Source organism: Cetorhinus maximus, chromosome 1, assembly GCF_964194155.1.
Source record: "Cetorhinus maximus chromosome 1, sCetMax3.hap1.1, whole genome shotgun sequence".
Lineage (NCBI taxonomy): Eukaryota > Metazoa > Chordata > Chondrichthyes > Lamniformes > Cetorhinidae > Cetorhinus > Cetorhinus maximus.
Window position 1 is genome coordinate 140,652,833 of NC_135879.1, and position 23,536 is coordinate 140,676,368.

Consider the following 23,536-nt stretch of genomic DNA (forward strand, 5'->3'; position numbering starts at 1 on the left):
GCAATGTAATACTATATAATGTTTGTTTTGGAATACCTCTCATTGCAAAGTGAAAGAGCCTTTATAGGTTAACCTAGATGTAATTAACCTTTCAAATTGGAGATTAAACATACATATGATCTTTCTTAGAAATAGAAAAATGAACACCTATTCAATAGAGAACTGAATTAAATTTCAGAAGTGGTGTTGCAATGAAACAATTTACCATCAATCGTTACCATTTATGGGACTCTGGATGAAGTTAGTCAACACTCTTAGTGCTGCATTTAAGGGTAAATCTTTGAAACACTGTACATATTGACTACTTGGAACCAATATTTTGCAGATACTATATCGAAGTTTGAAAGACGTTCTGGAATATGAAGGGAATTTAGAGGAAGATATGATGATCACCTTTCAAGTATCATACAGTGATCTGTTTGGGGTGCCAATTGTCCACAATCTGAAAGAAAACAGTGATGAGATTCCAGTAACAAACCAAAATAAAAAGGTTAGTTTTGGCTTTGCCTACACTTAGCATATAGGCCTACGATCATTTAAAATGGGCAGAATTAAACTGATGAAATGCTGTGTTCCAACAGTATAACTTGGAATGATGAGAAGTTGTTCAATTCTAGTGCTTTGCATAACTTTAAAAAAAATATCATCTGCTGTCAGGAAGTGGTGACAAAGACTGTTAATGAGTAATTGATCCCAGGATGTTCTTGCACGTTACCTCCCAGCCTGTTGAGAGGTATTAGTAGAGTTCTGGAACTGTGTTGAGTGGAAAAGTGCAGGGATTCACAGAGGAGCAAGAAATTATATGCCAATTTTTGTCGAGCGAAATCCACTTTTTGTTTTGAATAATTTGACTTCCATCTTTTACTTAATGTAGTTAATCGCTGAGACACAAATAGTCTAAACTAGGAAAGGTAAATAGCTTTTAATCTTGTACAAAAGTGAAATAAAGATTAGGAAAGAAAGATTGGATTATGTTAATTATATTTTGTTAATAATGATCATTAAATGTGATGCCACCCACCATGGTGAAATACCTGCCAAGTAATTATATTCCTAGAGTAAAATTGTTAGATTCTGAATAGAGATCAGTTATTGAGTATGCAGGAAATTTTTTTAACTTATGTTGTTGTAAATTCAGAGCTTTAACATTGTAACTTTTTGCAAAAGATTTCGTTGAATTAAAAATGTTAATAGAATTGATATATATTAGCTTACTGGCCTGAAAGACAAAGTAAAAAAAAAAACTCCAGCACTAATTAAATTCTGAAGGAATAGGACTCCACGGGTACAAAATTTAATTTGCAGGGCCAATGCGGTTGCTTGACCCATTGAAAGTTCACTCCTCCTGAATGATCCTGACTTTTTCTGGCATATGTAGTGGGTAACTACTGAGTAAGTATATCAACTGCACAAACTTTCATTAATTTCAATGCTGAATCTATTGGTGAATTACTGTGGTAGCGCAACAAATAGAGGAACAAGGTAACTTGGACCACAACTTCGGCTTTTAACTGCACGTACATAATCTGGAAGTTGCTGTCCGTTTTACTCCAAAGTGATGAGTGCTGATAGCTTCACTGACATTCTCAATGCAAAACTTAGGCCTTTATCTGTTTGTAGTCTGCACTTATTCATTGGTATGGAACAGCATGTGAGGAGTCAAATCAGAGAAGTTTGTTTTCCTTTCCTTCGAATGAATATTGTAATTGATGTACCTTTAAATGTATTCTGACCATGTTGCTCTTATTTTTGAAAACGCTAGTTCAAAATGAGGACTTATATTACAAACTGCAAAGAAGTATAAAAGCACAGGTAAAAACTCCATTTATCTCAGAATCTCACAGTGCAGAAGAGGCCCTTCGGCCCATTGAGTCTGCACCAACAAGTGAGAAACACCTGACCTACCTCCTAACCCCATTTACCAGCACTTGGCCCATAGCCTTGAACGTTATGACGTGCCAAGTGCTCATCCAGGTACTTTTTAAAGGATGTGAGGCAACCCGCCTTCACCATCCTCCCAGGCAGTGCATTCCAGACTGTCACCACCCTCTGGGTAAAAAAGATTTTCCTCTCATCCCCCCTAAACCTCCTGCCCCTCACCTTGAACTAATGTCCCCTCATGACTGACCCTCTAACTAAGGGGAACAGCTGCTCTCTATCCACCCTGTCCATGCCCCTCATAATCTTGTGCACCTCGACCAGGTCGCCCCTCAGTCTTCTCTACTCCAACGAAAACAGCCCAAATCTATCCAACCTCTCTTCATAACTTAAATGTTTCATCCCAGGCAACATCCTGGTGAATCTCCTCTGCACCCCCTCCAGTGCAATCACATCCTTCCTATAATGTGGCGACCAGAACTGCACACAGTACTCCAGCTGTGGCCTCACCCAGGTTCTATACAACTCCAACCTGACCTCCCTACTTTTGTAATCTATGCCTCGATTGATAAAGGCAACTCACCCCACTAACATGCCCCTCCACCTTCAGAGATCTATGGACACACACGCCAAGGTCCCTTTGTTCCTTAGAACGTCCTAATGTTATGCTGTTCATTGAATACTTCCTTGTCAAATTACTCCTTCCAAAGTGTATCACCTCACACTTTTCAGGGTTAAATTCCATCTGCCACTTATCTGCCCATTTGACCATCCCGTCTATATCTTCCTGCAGCCCAAGACACTCAATCTCACTGTTAACCACCTGGCCAATGTTTGTGTCATCCGCAAACTTACTAATCCTCCCCCCCACACATAGTCATCTATATTGTTAAAATAAATGACAAATAATAGGGGACCGAGCACAGATCCCTGTGGTACGCCGCTGGACACTGGCTTCCAGTCACTAAAGCATCCTTCTGTCATCACACTCTGTTTCCTACAACTAAACCAATTTTGAATCCACCTAATCAAATTACCCTGTATCCCACGTGCATTTGCCGCCTTTATAAGTCTCCCATGTGGGACCTTGTCAAATGCTTTGCTGAAATCCATATAAACTACATCAACTGCACTACCCTCATCTACACACCTGGTCACCTCTTCAAAAAATTCAATCAAATTTGTTAGGCATGACCTCCCTCTGACAAAGCCATGCTGACTATCCCTGATCAAACCTTCCCTCTCGAAGTGGAGATAGATTCTCTCCTTCAGAATTTTCTCCAATAGTTTCTCTACAACTGACATAAGACTCACTGGCCTGTAGTTCCCTGGCTTATCTCTATAACCCTTCTTAAATAGCGGAACCACTTTAGTTGTTCTGCAGTCCTCTGGCACCTCCCCCGTGGCCAGAGAGGAATTAAAAATTTGGGTCAGAGCCCCTGCGATCTCCTCCCTTGCCTCCCTCAGCAGTCTGGGAGACAAATCATCCGGACCTGGAGATTTGTCCACTTTTAATCCTGCCAACATCTCCAATACCTTGTCACTCCCTATCTCAATTTGCTCAAGAACCTCGCAGTCTCTCTCCCCGAGTTCGATACCTTCATCCTCATTCTCTTGGGTGAAGACGGATGTGAAGTATTCGTCCAACAATATACTGATGTCCTCTGGCTCCACCCATAGATTGCCCTCTTGGTCCCTAATGGGCCCTACTCTTTCCCTGGTTATCCTCTTCCCCTTGATACACTTATAGAATATCTTGCGATTTTCCCTACTTTTACCAGCCAGAACTTTCTCATATCCCCTCTTTGCTCCCCTAATTGCTTTCTTAAGCTCAACCCTGCTTTTCATTTGGGAAGCCATTGTGAAGGACCAAGATCTGTTTTGCAGACACCTGTAAGGTTGACAAGAGAAGACTAAATAAATGAAGATACATGAAATGAATGTAATATCACATCAAATTTGTGGCTAATGAGCATTTAAATTATAGGATAAAGGAAATAAGTGTTGAGGAAATTGAGTTACAGTGGAAGGCCATATGATTTTGTTTCAATTTCAATATATAGGGAGGGGAAAGAACATATAGGGCAGTATGTTTGGGGCTTGGAAGTGTGAAAGATATTTTGGTAGATGTTAAATCACCTCAATCATGTAAGGAATATATCAGTCCAATTTTCAATATAGATTGCAGCTGTCGCATCAGTCTTTGTATACGTCATAAGAGGAATGAAAACATAGCAACTGGGCAGGATTTCTATCACACAAGTCTTAGGATTTATAAGATGCTAGATTTAGCTCACGTCTAAATCATCTTGCATACCAAGTTCAAAATGCCCTAATAATTATCATAAAATGTGACATATAAGTTGACTGGGAATATAAGACCAGACATTTTTCTGGCCCAAAAATCATGTTTTTGCATATACTGGACATATAAGTTGCTCCTCCTTTTCAACCATGCCATGCTACACTTGCATTAATAGTCAGTCTCAAATTATCATCACACAAGTACATGTTTCACCAGTACCTTATAACGGTGTAAAGGGTCAGGCCGATGATATGGGGTGTGTTGCAAAGATGCAAGGGGCTTTAAGACGCGTTCACTTTTTGCACGGGATGCTGATGAAATTTCACTCTTATATGTCAATCCCTGTTTTTGGAGAGATTTTTTGAGGCTTCAGAGGTCGATTTTTATGCCAAAACCGATAGTGCATCAACCTATTAACTGATATGGTCCAGTTAAGGGCTGTTAACATTTAAAAAGAAATCCAAATACCTTGTTTAACTAATAGAAATACGCCACAAAGTTTCATTTTGTTTAACAAAGCAAACGTTATTGTATATAAAATACTTAAGCAAAATAAGCACTATTAACTTAATATGATTTATGAGTATATGTTATGCACTCAGGTTTACTTCCCACTTCCTGCAAACATTCTCTTATAAGACGCATCAATCTTAAAGTTATTTACTTACATAGGGAACACACATTATGCCACAATCTGGAGAGTTTTTCTCAGCTCCAGCCATTCTTAGAGACAAAACTTTAATTTACTCTCTCAACTGCGGAGGCCTCAGTCCCTTATTCTGGTCACTTTTCCAATACTTCCAAATTAATCTGATTACTTTTTTTTTTGCAGTGAGACACTGAGCCCTCCTGTAGATTCTCCCATTAGCTTCAAACTAGGCAATCTTCTATCTTCTGTTTCTCACAAAATTCTAACTAAGATTAAACCTCACCTGCCTTCCATGTGGTCAATGATGAAGTTAGTGTTTTATTCTGTCTACAGTGCAGGTCTGTCTAATTTTTATTTATTTTGGCTAACTTCTCTGAGCTGCAAAGTACATGAGGTCCAAACTGCAACTAAAAACCTCCCCAGCAAACACCCAGATAAATTGAAACCTTGAATTGGAGCTTTCCTAAGCTCCATCCATCCCCATGACAATGTAGCCTGTCCAGGCTGCCCTGAAACTAACCTTTAAGTTAATTATCTCTCACTTAGAATTCCTCCAGCTAAGTGAGCTCACCTGCTGCTTTATAGCCCCATCTCTTCTATTCTGACTCTATTAAACATGAGTGACCTTTTGACCTGCCATTTCTTGAGATGTTTTGGCAACCTCTAAGGCCCAGCATTTCAATTACCTTACCCTTAGAACTTTAATCTTCCCAGAACTAAAAGTGACCTCTAAAATATTAACATGAATCATGAACTAGATATTCATAACACCATTGACAGTGAAACAACAATAAAACCTAGTGTGGAATGAGTTAATTTTTTGTCCCAGAGCCATCAAAGACAAAATCAGATGCACTAGCATTACTATTTTATTCAGAACATTTAAGTTAACAAAACAAATTGTTTGCTCCAAAAATCTGCAGCAGCATCACTTGGATATAATAAGAAAACATTGACCCAAAAGCTCCTCCTAAAATCTCTCAGTGAATTATTTTTTGTAGTGTAGGTAAACTTATGTAAGCAACCACAACAGTCAGTTTTGTATACAGGGTGCCACAAGCAACAGTGAGATTGTAGCAAGATTTTGTTTGTTATATTGGTTGAGGAGTGAATGCAGGCCAGCACACTGGGGCAATTCCCTGTTGTACTTCACTGAATCTTTTATATGTATTTGAAGAGTCTTCTCCAAAATAAGGCATCTGCATCAATGCAGGACTCCCTCAGAGCTATCATATTAGATTTTAGAAACATAAAATGACAAAGAAGCACAGAAGGAAACCATTGGCCTGTCATGTCTATCTCCCATATAAGTTGAAGGAGAGACTCTGGAATACATTGAGCACTTCCTAAATGTTGGCAGCCACCTCTCTCTCTCAAAAGGTCACCTTTGACGGCGAGATCCAATACCATATCAGCTGCACCAGCTCAGCCTTTTCCAAACTATAGCAGCGAGTGTTTGGCAACAAAGACCTCTGCAAGCCAATAAAGTCCGAGTGTACAGGGCCACACTCCTGTAGTGCAGTGAGCCCTGGACTGTGCAGTGACACGTAAACGCACTAGAGAAATTCTATCAACAATACCTCTGCCGCATTCTCCAGATTCAATAGGAGAACTGTTGAACAAATGTTGGTGTCCTTTTGGGTTGCTACCAGCTTACAGGAAGCACTGCTTGTTAGTAAGCATAATTATCACCTAATTTGAGCATGATTATTGCAGAGGTTTCTTTCTCCCAGCAAACCTAGAAATGTGTCAGGCCATGACATAGGAATTATTTGCATTTTACAGAAACATTGTTTTACTTCAATATTACAATTGATTTTGTCATGGCGAGTAGTGTGGTATTCTATTTTAAATATTTAAATTAAATGTCTAATTTAGGCTTCTAACATTGTCTTTTTTGGTGCAGGAATTTGTTCAACTCTATACCAACTACATTTTGAACCAATCAGTAGAAAAGCAATTCCGAGCATTCAATCGAGGTTTCCAAATGGTCACAAATGAGTCTCCCTTAAAATACCTTTTCAGACCAGAAGAAATTGAACAGCTAATCTGTGGCAGTAGGGTGAGTATCGCTTAGTTCCAGATCCAGATTCTCCAAAAGTATTAGACACCAATGGGAGGATATTTTATTTTGCTGTTCTCATCTGTTGATAATGATGGTGTGGTACAAATGTACTATAATCTTAGTAAGACTCCAAGATAATGGATTCCCAATCCTGATCCTCCCAAGAATTTTAACAGGAAAGACTAAATGACAGTCTAAAAATTAAACTTATTCCACTTTGAGCAGCTTAAGCCCAGACCCATTTCTATATTTGCCCTTAGGTAAGATGCAAAGAAGTTCTCATCTTGGCTGAATATATCTAGTAGCATTAAATTTTTGACACCCAAATTGGTTGTTGGGGAGGGGGGATCAGTTATATAACATATGATGAGAATGCTTGAACATAACATAAGAAGTAAAAGCAGGAGTAGACCATATGGCCCCTCGGGCATGTTCTGCCATTCGATTTGATAATGGCTGATCGACCTCAACTCCACTTCCCTGCCAAACCCCCTGTATCCCTTGATTTCCTGATAGGTTTTGTGTCTATCTCAGCTTTGAGAATACTTAATGATGGAGCATCCACAAACCTCTTGGGTAGAAAATTTCAAAGATTCACTCTGAGTGAAGAAATTTCTACTCATCTCAATACTAAATGATCTACCTCTTGTCCAGAGACTTTGCCACCATGTTTTAGGTTCCCCATTAAGGGGAAGCCAGTCCTCAGTATCTACCCTGTCAAGCCTCGGCCAAATCTTGTGTGTTTCAATGCGATCACCTCTCATTCTTCTAAACTCTGTCCAAATTGCCTGCCAATTTCAAAATGCTCCATTTATCCATACTCTCTGCTTCCTGTTCGTTAACCAATCCTCCATCCATGCTCTCATATTATCCTCAACTCCAAGAGCCCTTGCGTCTTTTGTGTGGCATCTTATCAAATGCCTTTAGGAAATCAATTATACTACATCTGCTGGCTCCTCCCTTTATCTGCCCTATTTGCTGCATCCTCAAAAAACTCTAATAAATTTGTCAAACATGACTTCCCTTTCGGCAAACTATGTTGGCTTTGTCTGATCAGTCTATGATATTCTAAGTACATTGTTAGGACTTCCTTAATAATAGATGCTTGCATTTTCCAGATGATTAATGTCAAGGGAACTAGCCTCTAGCTTATGTTTTCGCTCTTCCTCCTTTCTGAATAACAGTGTTACATTAGCTAACTTCGAGTCTACTGGAACCATTCTAGAATCTAGGGAATTTTGGAAAATCATGACTGGCCTGTCCAATATATCTACAGCTCCCTCTTTTAGAACCTTAGGATATGGGCCATCAGGTCCTTGGGATTTGTTGGCTTCTAGTCACTTAACTTTCTCTAATATTTTTTCTCTGGACCTTAATTATTTTAAGTTCTGTATTCTGAAGGTTTCCCTTCTATTTCTGGTTTGTAATTTGTGCCTTCTACTGTGAAGACAGACACAAAATATTTGTTTGACCTCTTTACTATTTCCTTATTCCCTGTGATAATTTCACCTGGCTCAGCCTTTAAAGGATCACCGTTTACTTTAGCTACTCTCTTTCTTATGTACTTTTAAAAGCTCTTGCTATCTGCTTTCATATTCCTGGCTTGTTTACTCTCCTTTTTTTTCCCCTTTATATCAATCTTTTGGTCACCCTTTGCTGGTTTCTAAAACTATCCCAATCTTCTGGTTTACTATTGTTCTTCACAATGTTATAAACTCCTCTTTTAATCTGATATCCTTCCCTAGTAAGCAAAAGGTGGATCTTAATCTGATGAGTTTTTAATTTTTAATGGAATGTACTGTTACTGAAAATTTTGAATCATTTCTTTAAATGTTTCCCACTGTTCTACCTTTCAGTCTATTCACCCAATCAACCTTGGCCAGCTCTCTACTCATTGTTTAAGATTCCTGTTTGGGACCGGATTATGCCACTTTCAAACTTTTATGGGATTGAATTATATTATGATCATTTTGTCTCAGAGGATCTTTTTACCATGAGACTATTAATTAAACCTGCCTCATTACAGAATATTAGATCTAAAATAGCTTTATCACTAGTTGGTTCCACATTGTATTTTTCTAGGAAACTCATGAAAGCATTTTACAAACTTGTCTTCCAGACTAGCTTTGCCAATTTGATTTGTCCAATCTATATGAAAATTGTAAGTCCCCCCACGAGTATTGAAATTGCAGTTGTTACAAGCTCCAATTATTTCTTGCTGAATGCTCTGTCCAACAGTATAAGTATCTTTAGGAGACCTATAAACTACTCCGAACAGCATTTTCTGAATCTAGTTATTCCTAATCTCCACCCATACTGATTCTACTTTGTGATCTTCTGAGCCAAGGTCCTTTCTTACTATTGTCCTTGTCATCCTTTAGTATTTTTAAAAATTATTCATTCACGGGATGTGGGTTTTGCTGGCTGGGCCAGCATTTATTGCCCATCCCTAGTTGCCCATGAGAAGGTGGTGGCGAGCTGAGCTGCCTTCTTGAACCTCTGCAACCCATGTGGTGTAGGTACACCCACTGTGCTGTTAGGAAGGGACTTCCAGCATTTTGACCCTGCGACAGTGAAAGAACGGCAATATATTTCCAAGTCAGGATGGAGGGGAACTTCCAGGTAGTGCTGTTCCCATGGTGCCTGCTGCCCTTGTCCTTCTAGATGGTGGTGGTCGTGGGTTTAGAGGGTGCTGTCTTCGAAGCCTTGGTAAATTCCTGCAGTGCATCTTGTAGATGTACCTACTGCTGCTATTGTGTGTTGGTGGTGGAGGGGGTGAATTTTGTGGATATGGTGCCAGTCAAGCAGTCTGCTTTGTCCTGGACGGTGTCAAGTTCTTTGAGTGTTGTTGGAGCTGCACTCGCCCAAGCAAGTGGGGAGCATTCCATCACACTCCTGACCTGTGCCTTGTAGATGGTGGACAGGCTTTGGGGAGCCAGGAGGTGAGTTACTCGCCGCAGGACTCCTAGCCTCTGACCTGCTCTCGTAGCCACAGTATTTATATGGCTAGTCCAGTTCAGTTTCTGGTCAATGGTAATCCCCAGGATATTGATAGTGGGAGATTCAGTGATGGTAATGCCATTGAACATCAAGGGGCGATGGTTGGATTCTCTCTTGTTGGAGATGATCATTGCCTGGCATTTGTGTGGCGCAAATATTACTTACCACTTGTCAGCCCAAGACTTGATAATGCCCAGGCCTTGCTGCATTTGGACATGGACTGCTTCAGTATCTGAGAAGTCACGAATGGTGCTGAACATTGTGCAATCATAAGCGAATATCCCAACTTCTGACCTTATGATGGAAAGAAGGTCGTTGATGAAGCAGCTGAAGAAGATTGAGCCACAGACACTACCCTGAGGAACCCCTACAGTGATGTCCTTGAGCTGAGATGACTGACCTCCAGCAACCACATCCATCTCCCTTTGTGCTAGGTTTGACTCCAACCAGCGGAGAGTTTTCCCCCTGATTCCCAATGACTTTAGTTTTGCTAGAGCTCCTTGATGCCACACTTAGTCAAATGCTGCCTTGATGTCAAGGACAGTCACTCTCACCTCACCTTGGGAGTTCAGCTCTTTTGTCAGTGTTTGAACCAAGGCTGTAATGAGGTCAGGAGCTGAGTGGCCCTGGCGGAATCCAAACTGGGTGTCAGCGAGCAGGTTATTGCTAAGCAGGTGCTGCTTGATAGCACTGTTGATGACGCCTTCTATTACTGATGATCGAGAGTAGACTGATGGGGGTGACAGTTGGCCGGGTTGGACTTATCCTGCCTTTTGTGTACGGGACGTATCTGGTAATTTTCCACATAGATGGGTAGATGCCAGTGTTGTAGCTGTACTGGAGCAGCTTGGCAAGGGGTGTGGCAAGTTCTGGAGTACAAGTCTTCAGTACTAATGCCGGAATATTGTCAGGGTGCATAGCCTTTGCATTATCCAATGCCTTCAGCCGTTTCTTGATATCACATGGAGCGAATTGAATTGGTTGAAGACCGGCATCTGTGATGCTGGGGACCTCTGGAGGAGGCCAAGATGGATCATCCACTCAGAACTTCTGGCTGAAGTAAATGCTTCAGCCTTATCTTTTGCACTGATATACTAGGCTCCTCCATCATTGAGGATGGGGATATTTGTGGAGCCGCCTCCTCCAGTGAATTGTTTAATTGTCCACCACCATTTACGGCTGGATGTGGCAGGACTGCAGAGCTTAGATCTGATCCGTTGGTTGTGGGATCTCTTAGCTCTGTCTATCACTTGCTGCTTATGCTGTTTGGCATGCAAGTAGGTCCTGTGTTGTAGTTTCACCAGGTTGACGCCTCATTTTTAGGTACGCCTGGTGCTGATCCTGGCATGCCCTCCTGCATTTTTCATTGAACCAGGGTTGATCCCCTGGCTTAATGGTAATGGTAGAGTGAGGGATATGCCAGGCCATGAGATTATAGATTGCTTTCGAGTACAGTTCTGCTGATGCTGATGTCCTACAGCGCCTCAGTCTTGAGTTGCTCGATCTGTTCGAAATCTTTCCCATTTAGCATGGTGGTAGTGCCACACAACACGATGGAGGGTATCCTCAATGTGAAGGCGGGGCTTTGTCTCCATAAAGACTGTGCAGTGGCCACTCCTACCAATACTGTCATGGACAAATGCACCTGCGGCAGGCAGGTTAGTGAGGATGAGGCCAAGTATGTTTTTCCCTCTTGCTGGTTGCCTCACCACCTGCTGCAGACCCAGTCTAGCAGCTATGTCCTTTAGGACTTGACCAGCTTGGTCAATAGTGGCGCTACCAAGCCACTCTTGATGATGGACAGTGAAGTCCCCCACCCAGAGTTCATTCTGCGCCCTTGCCACCCTCAGTGCTTCCTCCAAGTGGTGTTCAACATGAAGGAGTACTGATTCTTCATCTCAGGCAGGGCGGTACGTGGTAATCAGCAGGAGGTGTCCTTGCCCATGTTTGACCTGATGCCATGAGACTTCATGGGGTCCGGAATCGACTCCCTCCCGACAGTATACTGCTATGCCGCCACCTCTGCCAGGGATGGTGATGGTGGTGTCTGGGACATTACCTGTAAGATTATGATTCTATGAGGATGACAGGCTGTTGCTTGACTAGTCTGCTCTCCCAGTTTTGGCACTAGTCCCCAGATGTTAGCAAGGAGGACTTTGCAGGGTCAACATTGTTGTCATTTTCGGTGCCGAGGTCGATGCCAGATGGTCCATCCAATTTCATTCCTTTTTTGCGACTTTGATACAAACTGAGTGGCTTGCTAGACCATTTAAGAATCAACCACATTGCTGTGGGTCTGGTCGCATTAAGACCAGGTGAGGACGACAGATTTCCTTCTCTAAAGGTCCCTGTATTTGTGAGCCAGATGGGTTTTTACAGCAATTGGCAATGGTTCCATCATTCAACTTTTAATTCCAGTTTTTTTTTATTGAATTCAAATTCCACCATGCCGTGGCAGGATTCGAACCCGGATCCCTGGAGGATTACCCTGGGTCTCTGGATTACTAGTCTAGCGACAATACCACTCCACCATCGCCTCCCCTTACTAACACAGCTTCTCCTTTTCCTTTCTGCCTGTCTTCTCAAAATCTTGTATACCCTGAAATATTTATTTCCCAACTCGGTCACCTTTTAACTATGTCTCTGTGGAGGCAATTAGATCAACCTCATGTATCTCTATTTATGCTGCAAGTTAGTCTTATTACAACTGCTTTGTGCATTCCGCAAAAGAGCCTTTAATTTGACTTTTTTAGCTCTATTCTTTGCATGGACCTTAATCACTAATGTACTAAACCATTAAGATCTATGTCCCTTCCTGTCCCCCTCTGCTTGTCTTTACCAGAGTTGTTACACTGCTCTAGCGCTTTGACTTTTCCCTTTTGATTTCTAAATTTCCCTGCATCTGACCTCTTAGAAGTTTACTTGAGGGAGAAGCAAGTGACTCATTTCAAATATAAGCATGCTTTGTGATTTGTTAAGCTATGTGTCTGAATTTTTGAACATTTTTGAATTAACTGATACTTGTTTAAACAAAACTCCAGTTATTGTTTCACAACAGTTTAAATGTCTGCCTCTTTTCAATCAGTTTTATTTGGAGCCTTCAAAGACTGTCTGTAATTTATGAAGAAACTTCATAGGTTAAGTCTATTTTTTTTAATTATAGACTAATTTTATTCTAACCTAGCTATATTTAATAGAAAAATGTATTCTCATGCATCATTCTTCCCAACTGCTTGATTCCCTGTTAAGCACACTTAGCTAACCACAGAGAAGTAACTAAAATTAAACTAAAGACAATTGGACAGCTCCCAGCCAGGTATGAATACGGGAAGACCTCGCTTAATGTTGTTATTGGTGTCATGACTCACTGGGGATAGTGCACTGTAATATCAATCCCCACTGTCCCCCAAGCCACGACAGATGTGAAAAGTTTGACCAAACCACCAGATTGCCCCAACTCTACCTAACTGTTTAACTTAGGTTAACAGAATATGAGCACCAGGTTTGTAAACTTATTAAGAAAATAACTGTTTATTGAACAAATTTTCTTTAACTAGTGGTAAAAGAAAGAAATATGAACTGCTAACTTCTAACTTAAACTCTACCCCTTCTTAAACCCCTACACGCACACGGCACACAAAACATGGATTTTAAGGGTGAGGTAAAACAGTTCAATCGCACCAGTTCGGAGTACAGAGTTAGATGGGTTGATTTTGATTGATGTCTTCCAAATTCCTTGCAGTTTGTTGTTGATGACACGAGGTGGCCTCCCGGCACTCTGTCTGTGGTTTACAGGTTGAAAAACTTGATTTTCAATTTCTCTACTGGTGATTTTTCCCCTTTTCCTCCTGACAGGGGATTCCAGAGAAAGGTTACTGAGATGTGAGGGATAGCTGGCTAGCTATTATGGCAAAATTGCTGGAATCTTACAAACACAGGGGAGAGAGGTTTCAGGTCTTCCCTCTTTGCAGCCTAGGAGCTGTTCTGCCCGCACTGTTACCACACACCACCCTGGTCACCTGGTCAGAAGCCAATTAAAATGCTGTCGTCAGGCAGTTCCCCCTAATCCAGAACTCCTTTCCAGCACCATCCTGCTCTCTTATGCGCGCTATGTTCCAGGATAGCAACATTATAGATATTCCTCACCCTGTTCCAGTGAACACGTCTTTCAACTGCAGCCATTGTAGTTTTTAAAGCCACAGTCCAATTTTAAAGCCACAGTCCAAGAAAAATAAAAAAAGTTCTTTACATTGGTTCCTAGAAAACACGATGTTACAAGAAATATAGATGCAATGTTATAAATGGGGGTTATGTTCCTCAGGGAAGGCTTTTGGATTATACATTTCCTTACAAATATACATTAACATTATAAAGTTAAGAAAACATAGCAAACATCAATAAATTTATTCTAACATGAGAAAGCACTCACCATGCTATGAAGGCTTGACTCACTTAGAGGAATGGATGAGTGGTGGTGGAGGTAGGTTTTATTGGAAGTTTGGGGGGCTTTTTGGGAGGACTATTAGAAGGGGCTTTTTGAAGACTATTAGTAGAACTCTTTGCAACATTCTTTGCAATGGGATCTTTAAAAGATTTTTTCCAGCACTTTTGCTTTTTTATTTTTTCTGCAAAGCTCTCCGTAGTAGCTGACTGCACTGTTAATACTTCTGTTCATTCTTGAGCTATGCTCTCAGTCAGGGCCTTCTTCATTAAAGATGATCACTGCCTCTTCAAGCTTTTTCAAGGCATCACCAACGATTTTGAGCGAAATGTCTTGGCTGGTTCTTCTTGCTCATCGTCCATGCCCTGCATCCCTTTGTCCCATTTTGTTCAGGTCCTTGCTAGACAATATCTCTGCATAAGAGGCAATTTTCCTACCCATTTCTACATTCGTCTCTTAGATTTTCTCAATAGGCTCCATGTAGACTTTAGCTCTGGTAAATCCTGGTCACAATTTCCTCCACACACCATTCACATTGGGTGAGGTAACCTCATTCAATGCCACAGAGATGTTATCAATAGCCTCAATGATGTTATGATTCTTCCAAAATTGTTTAGAGTAGGAGCATCATTGCCTTCTCTCATGGCCTATCCAAAAGTTCCCCCATTATAGGTAATAGGCTTTGAAGGTTGCAATCACCCCTTGATCCATGGGCTAAAAAATTGAAGTGGTGTTAGGTGGTAGGAAGATCACCTTGACTTAAAGCGGAGATTTAAAAAGAGCGGGAGCTGAGAGTCAGAACGGAGATTTAAAAAGAACGGGAGCTGGACTTGGGGCTGAAAGTGGCGCGAGGACAGAGCGAGAGTTCCGAGGTGACTCTGGGCTGAAAGTGGCACGAGGACGTCACGGTTCAAAAAGTGACACGATGCAGGGGAGGCAGCCGATTGGTAAGTAGGGTCAGGTGAGTCCTTCTACTTCTACTTTTTCTACTAATTAAATTGCTGCATTCCATTACTTTAAACAAACTCTGAGGACTTTGAACTGTAGTAGGAGTGTTTGGAGTGGAATAAGGCCCCTAGCATAATTAGTATTCTTTAAAGGGAATAACTAACGAGCTTAATCTAAAGGGAAGTCATGGCAGCAGAGCTTGCACCCATGATATGCTCCTCCTGCGCTATGTGGGAAGTCATGGACACTTCCAGTGTCCCTGGCGATCATGTGTGCAGGAAGTGTGTCCAGCTACAGCTACTGGCTAACTGCATTTCGGAGCTGGAGTTGTAGGTGGATTCACTGTGGAGCATCCGCAATGCTGAGATTATCGTGGACAGTGACGTGGTCACACTGCAGATAAAGACTGAACAGGCAGAAAGGGGATGGGTGACCACCAGGCAGAGGAGAGGAAGGCAGGTAGCACAGGACCCCTCTGTGGTCGTCCCCTTCTCTAACAGACATACCGTTTTGGATACTGTTGGGGGAGACAACTTCTCGGGGAGAAAGCAGCAGGAGCCAAGTCCATGGCACCATGGATGGCTCTGCTGCACAAGTGGGGAGGAAGAAGAGTGGTAGGGCTATAGTGATTAGGGATTCAATAGTAAGGGGGACAGGCTGGCATTTCTGTGGCCGCAAAAGAGACTCCAGGATGGTATGTTTCCCCCCCTGCTCCCAGGGTCAAGGATGTCTTGGAGAGGCTACAGGGCATTCTGAAGGGGGTGGGTGAACAGCCAGTGGTCATGGTACATATTGGTATCAACGACATAGGTCAAAAAAGAAACGAGGCCCTTCAAGCTGAATATAAGGAATTAGGACATAAATTAAAAAGTAGGACCTCAAAGGTAGTAATCTCAAGATTACTGCCAGTGCCACATGCTAGCGAGAGTAGAAATGACAGGATATATCAGATGAACAAAAACAGAATTACCTGGAAAAACTCAGCAAGTCTGGCAGCATCGGTGGAGAAGAAATCAGTTAACGTTTCGAGTCCTCATGACCCTTCGGCAGAACTGAGTATAGTTAGGAGAAAGGTGAAGTATAAGTTGGTCTAAGGTGGGGGGGCGGGGGGAGAGAGAAGTTGAGGGTGGGGTGATTGTGGGGATAAGCAAGCTGTGATAGGAGCAGATAATCAAAAGATGTCACAGACAAAAGGATCAAAGAGGTGTTGAAGGTGGTGATATCTAAGAAAAGTGCTAATTAAGAATGGAAGGCAGGATACTCAAGGTACAGCTCTAGTGGGGGTGAGGTGGGGTGGAAAGACTAACAAAGTTTTAGTTTTAGAATTATAAATAATGGAAATAGGTGGGAAAAGAAGAATCTATATAAATTATTGAAAAAAAAGGGAGGGGGGAGAAACGGGGTGGGGATGGGGGGAGGGGGAGTTTAAGATCTAAAGTTGTTGAATTCAATATTCAGCCCGGAAGGCTGTAAAGTGCCTAGTCGGAAGATGAGGTGCTGTTCCTCCAGTTTGCGTTGGGCTTCACTGGAACAATGCAGCAAGCCAAGGACAGACATGTTGGCAAGAGAACAGGGTGGAGTGTTAAAATGGCAAGCGACAGGGAGGTTTAGGTCTTTCTTGCCGACAGACCGCAGGTGTTCTGCAAAGCGGTCGCCCAGTTTGCGTTTGGTCTCTCCAATGTAGAGGAGACCGCATTGGGAGCAACGAATGCAGTAGACTAAGTTAGGGGAAATGCAAGTGAAATGCTGCTTCACTTGAAAGGAATGTTTGGGCCCTTGGACAGTGAGGAGAGAGGAAGTGAAGGGGCAGGTGTTGCATCTTCTGCGTGGGCATGGGGAGGTGCCATAGGTGGGGGTTGAGGAGTAGGGGGTGATGGAGGAGTGGACCAGGGTGTCCCGGAGGTAACGATCCCTACGGAATGCCGCCGGGGGGGTGAAGGGAAGATGTGTTTGGTGGTGGCATCATGCTGGAGTTGGCGGAAATGGCGGAGGATGATCCTTTGAATGCGGAGGCTGGTGGGGTGATAAGTGAGGACAAGGGTGACCCTATCATGTTTCTGGGAAGGAGGAAAAGGCGTGAGGGCGGATGCGCGGGATATGGGCCGGACACAGTTGAGGACCCTGTCAACGACCGTGGGTGGAAAACCTCGGTTAAGGAAGAAGGAGGACATGTCAGAGGAACTGTTTTTGAAGGTAGCGTCATCAGAACAGATGCGACAGAGGCGAAGGAACTGAGAGAATGGGATGGAGTCCTTACAGGAAGCGGGGTGTGAGGAGCTGTAGTCGAGATAGCTGTGGGAGTCGGTAGGCTTGTAATGGATATTGGTGGACAGTCTATCATCAGAAATTGAGACAGAGAGGTCAAGGAAGGGAAGAGAAGTGTCAGAGATGGACCATGTGAAAATAATGGAGGGGTGGAAATTGGAAGCAAAATTAATAAATTTTTCCAGGTCCTGACGAGAACATGAAGCAGCACCGAAGTAATCATCGATGTACCGGAGAAAGAGTTGTGGGAGGGGGCCGGAGTAGGACTGGAACAAGGAATGTTCCACATACCCCATAAAGAGACAGGCATAGCTGGGACCCATGCGGGTACCCATAGCCACACCTTTTATTTGGAGGAAGTGAGAGGAGTTAAAGGAGAAATTGTTCAGTGTGAGAACAAGTTCAGCCAGACGGAGGAGAGTAGTGGTGGATGGGGATTGTTGGGGCCTCTGTTCAAGGAAGAAGTTAAGGGCCCTCAGACCATCCTGGTGGGGGATGGAGGTGTAGAGGGATTGGACATCCATGGTGAAGAGGAAGCGGTTGGGGCCAGGGAACTGGAAATTGTTGATGTGACGTAAGGTGTCAGAGGAATCACGGATGTAGGTGGGAAGGGACTGGACAAGGGGAGAGAGAAGGGAGTCAAGATAACGAGAAATGAGTTCCGTGGGGCAGGAACAGGCTGACACGATCGGTCTGCCAGGACAGTTCTGTTTGTGGATTTTGGGTAGGAGGTAGAAGCGGGGCGTCCGAGGTTGGGTGACTATCAAGTTGGAAGCTGTGGGAGGAAGATCTGCAGAGGAGATGAGGTCAGTGACAGTCCTGGAAACAATGGCTTGATGTTCTGTGGTGGGGTCATGGTCCAGGGAGAGGTAGGAGGAAGTGTCTGCGAATTGACGCTCAGCCTCCACGAGGTAGAGGTCAATGCGCCAGACAACAACAGTACCACCCTTGTCAGCGGGTTTGATGACAATGTTGGGGTTGGACCTGGGAGAACGGAGTGCAGTAAGTTCAGAGAGAGACAGATTAGAATGGGTGAGAGGAGCAGAGAAATTGATACGGCTAATGTCACGCCGACAGTTCTCAATGAAAAGATCAAGAGAAGGTAAGAATCCAGAGGGAGGGGTCCAGGTGGAGGGAGAATATTGGAGGTGGGTAAAAGGATCCGTTGAACGGGGAGAGGACTCCTGCCCAAAGAAGTGAGCACGGAGACGAAGACGGTGGAAGAAGAGTTCAGCATCATGCCGAGCCCGATATTCATTGAGATGAGGGCATAAGGGTATGAAGCTAAATCCTTTGCTGGACTTAGAATATGTGTCTGCAGAAATGGCATAGGGGGGAGGGATTCAGTTTCCTGGGACATTGGGACTGGCTCTGAGGAAGGTGGGACCAGTACCAACAGGACAGGTTGCATCTGGGCAGGATTGGGACCAATGTCCTCGGTGGGGGAGGGGGTGTTTGCTAGTGCGGTCAGGAGGCTTTAAACTAGAATGTCAGGGGGATGGGAACCTGAGCAGGGAGGCAAAGGAGGGGGAAACAAGGATAGAAATGAAAGACAGATAAGTAAGAAGCAAAAGTCAGAAAAAACAAGAGTGAAAAGCAAATGGGGTCATAGTGCAAAATAAAGCTAAGATGATTAAAAAGGTTAAAAAGACAAGTCTAAAGGCATTGTATCTTAATGCGCGGAGCATTCGCAATAAGGTAGATGAATTAACAGTGCAAATAGATGTAAATGGTTATGATATAGTTGTAATTATGGAGACATGGCTCCAGGGTGACCAAGGATGGGAACTGAACATCCAGGGGTTTTCAGTATTTAGGAAGGACAGACAAATAGGGAAAGGAGGTGGGGTAGCATTGTTAGTAAAGGACAAAATCAATGCAATAGTGAGCAAGGATATTGGCGGAAAATCATGATGTGGAATCTGTTTGGGTGGAGATAAGAAACACCAAGGGGCAGAAAACGTTGGTGGGGGTTGTCTGTAGGCTCCCAAACAGTAATGGAGATGTAAGGGAAGGCATTAAGCAGGAAATTAGAGATGCATGCAATGAGGGTACAGTTGTAATCACGGGTGACTTTAATCTACATATAGATTGGGCAAACCAACTAGCAATAATACTGTGGAGGAGGAATTCCTGGAGTGTGTACGTGATGGTTTTTTAGACCAATTCGTTGAGGAACCAATTAGAGAGCAGGCTATCCTAGACTGGGTATTTTGCAATAAGTAAAGTTTAATTAACAGTCTAGTTACGCGGGGTCCCTTGGGGAAGAGCAGCAATAAAATGATAGAATTGTTCATTAGGATGGAGATTGAAAAAGTTGAATCCGAAACTAGAGTCCTGAATCTAAATAAAGGGAACTACGAGGGTATGAGGCGCGAGTTTGCAATGATGGATTGAGGAACCTTACTAAAAGGGTTGACAGTAGATCGGCAATAGCTAATATTTAAGGAACGTATGCATGAATTACAACAATTATTTATTCCTGCCTGGCGCAAAAATAAAACAGGAAGTGGCTCAACCATGGCTTTCGAAAGAAATTAGGGATAGTATTAGATCCAAAGAGGAGACATAAAATTGCCAGAAAAAGCAGCAAGCCTGAGGATTGGGAGCAGTTCAGAATTCAGCAAAAGTGGACAAAAAGATTGACCAAGAAGGGGAAAATGGTGTATGAGAGTTAACTTGCAAGGAACATAAAAACTGACTGTAAAAACTTCTCTAAATATGTGAAGAGAAAAAGATTAGTGAAGACAAACTCACGTCCCTTACAGTCAGAAACTATAATTATAATGGGGAGCAAAGAAATGGCAGAAGAATTGAACACATATTTTGGTTCTGACTTCACAAAAGGGGACACAAGTAATTTCCCAGAAATGTTAGGAAACCAAGGGTCTCGTGAGTGGGAGGAATTGAAGAAAATCAGTATTAGTAAAAAAAAAACATGGTGCTAGAGAAATTAATGGGATTAAAGGCTGAAAAATCCCCAGGGCCTGATAATCTACATCCCAGAGCACTAAAGGAAGTGGCCCTGGAAATATTGGATGCATTGGTGGTCATCTTCCAAAATTCTATAGACTCTGGAGCAGTTCCTCGAGATTGGAGAGTGATAAATGTAACCTCACTATTTAAAAAAGGAGGGAAAGAAAAACAGAATTACAGACCCAGTTAGCCTAACATCAGTAGTGGGGAAAAGGCTAGAGTCTATTATAAAAGACATGGTAACAGAACACTTGGAAAGCATTAACGGGGTTAGACAAAATCAGCATGGGTTTATGAAAGGGAAACCATGCTTAACTAATCTACTGGAATTTTTTTGAGGATGTAACTAGTAGAATAGATAAGGGGGAACCAGTGGATGTGGTGTATTTGGATTTCAAGAAGGCTTTTGATAAGGTCCCACATAAGAGGCTAGTGGGAAAAACTAAAGCACATGGGATTGGCGATAATATACTGGCATGAATTGAGAATTGGTTGACAGACCGGAAACAGAGTGGGAATAAATGGGTCTTTTTCCGGGCGGCAGGAAGTGACTGGTGGTGTACTGCAAAGATCGGTGCGTGGACCCCAGCTATTCATGATATATATAAATAACTTGGATGAGGGAACCAAATGCAATATCTCCAAGTTTGCTGACAACACAAAACTGTGTGGGGTTGTGAGAAGGAGGCTTCAGGGCGATTTAGACAATGTGTGGACAAACACATGGCAGATGCAATACAACATGAATAAATGTGAAGTTATACGCTTTGGTGTGAAAAACAGAAAGGCAGAGTATTATTTAAATGATGATATATGGGAAGTGATGTACAAAGGGATCTGTGTGTCCCTGTACACCAGTCAATGAATGTGAATAGGCAGATGCAGCAAATGATTAGGAAGGCAAATGGTATTTTGGCCTTCATTGCAAGAGGATTTGAGTTCAGAAGTAGGGATGTCTTACTGCAATCATACAGTGCCTTGGTGAGACCACATCTGGGGTATTGCATGCAGTTTTGGTCTCCCTACCTAAGAAAGGATATATTTGCCATAGAGCGAGTACAGCGAAGGTTCACTAGGCTGATACCGGGGATGGCTGGACTGTTGTATGAGGAGAGATTGGTTTGACTGGGCCTGTATTCACTAGAGCTTAGAATGAGAGGGGATCTGATTGAAACGTATAAAATGCTAACAAAGCTAGACAGACTGGATGCAGGGAGGATGTTTCCTCTGGTTGGGGAGTCTAGAACCAAGGGCCACAGTCTCAGGATACATGGCAGGCCATTTAGGACTGAGATGAGGAAAAATTTCTTCACGCAGAGAATGTTCAACCTGTGGAATTCTTTACCACAGAAGGCTGTGGAGGCTGGGTCACTCACTGAGTATATTCAAGAATGAAATTGATAATTTTTTGGATATTAGGGGCATCAAGGGGCATGGAGAGAAAGTGGGAATATAGCTTTGAGATAGAAGATCAGCCATGATCATATTGAATGGCGGAGCAGGGTCGAAGGGCCGAATGGCCTACTCCTCCTTGTTTCTATGTTGACATTGTCACTGAGGCCATCAAGAGCCATAGGATGGCCAGGGGAATTGCCTAGGAGGATTGCCCTGGAGGAGTACTAATTTATTGGCAAAATTATTTGCTGAACAATAATCCTTGACAGCTGGACAAAAGTAGGATGTAAACCAGTTCTCAAAAATTGCTCGAGTTACCCATGCTGCCTTATTTTCCCTCCACACAACATGTAGCTTGTCCTTTGAATAACCCTTCATTACTGTAGGTGTATGGGAATAGTACACAAGCATCAGCTTCACTTTAAAATCAGCTGCTCCATTTCCACCAAGCAGCTATGTGCGACGATCCTTTGTTGCTTTAAAGCCTGCCATGTTTTTTTTCTGGAAAGAATCCTATTTCAGAATAAACTGGTCTCATCCACATTAGGCACTTGTTGAGTGTATCCACCTTCCTGAATGATGTCACTTAATGTTTTAGTGAAGGATTCAGCGGCTTTATCAACGGCACTGACAACTTCCCCACTTACAATAACATTATTATTAACAAACTTGTTGTGTGAGTTAGCATGTTTTTTTATACCATGCAAACTACCCAGAACCATGGTTCTATGTTTGAAGTTTCACCATATGATTATTATACAAACTCCTATCCTTTTGAATAAGGATTAAATTGAAGCATGTGTGTTGAGTCTGGTGTTCAATCCAAATGGTTAGCAGTCTTTCCATGTTCATCATAATTCCACTCTGATTAATCTAACAGCAGCCAAAAGGGTTGTTAATATACCAAACTCCTTTATCAGTGTTTTTAATAATTGTTCTCAACATTGCTGTTGGCAAGCGAAGAGCACTAGCAATATCCACTGCATGTTCATCTGTTTCAGAGTGCTTTATATTATCTAATTTCATTTGAAATGTAAAAACAAAATGCTGCAGATGCCGGAAATATGAAATAAAACCAGAAAATGCTGGAAAAACTCGGGTCTGACAGCATCTATGGACAGAGAAATACAGTTAATGTTTCGAGTCCGCACGACTCTTCAGAGTGAAGAAGAGTCGTGCGACTTGAAACGTTAACTCTGTTTCTCTCTTTGAAATGTAACTGTTTTTGCTGCCTTTTCTCAGCAGAAAGCACTTCATAATCACTGACTCTATTTTGGCGCATTATGAATGAATTCAATGAATAGAATTAACAAATAATACCACAACAATTCAAGATAACCAAGATGGCTACAGGAAATAATTGCAGTTTTGCGTGGCTCACAAAATGGCGCAGTGCACAATCCACTTGTCTATACTGTACAAGGTTTGAACAGTGGTCTTTAAAAGGACCTCAGGAGACCCACTACAGGACAGTACAGCTTGGCCCAGCACAAATAAAAACGTGAGGTGATTCCTATCTGTCTGAGGCTCATAACCACCAACGATGGCCGCTCCCCACCTCACCCGTGAGCCAGCTCTTGCAGGCTCAATATGGGAGCTATGCAGGTATGTCCA

At 42.6% G+C, this 23,536-nt stretch overlaps 1 protein-coding gene across 3 annotated transcripts in view; it reads left to right on the top strand.

The window, feature by feature from the left end:
* LOC144683896 (ubiquitin-protein ligase E3A-like) overlaps window positions 1–23,536 on the top strand; it is a 53,002-nt gene that overhangs the window by 17,493 nt on the left and 11,973 nt on the right. For all 3 annotated transcript variants that reach the window (XR_013577362.1, XM_078547454.1, XM_078547467.1), the window contains exons 6-7: window positions 326–490; window positions 6,739–6,894. Coding sequence is in view for 2 of the 3 variants with exons in the window: in XM_078547454.1 (XP_078403580.1) it covers window positions 326–490; window positions 6,739–6,894 (321 nt within the window). In the remaining variant the exon portion in view is untranslated. The remainder of the gene's footprint in view (window positions 1–325; window positions 491–6,738; window positions 6,895–23,536) is intronic.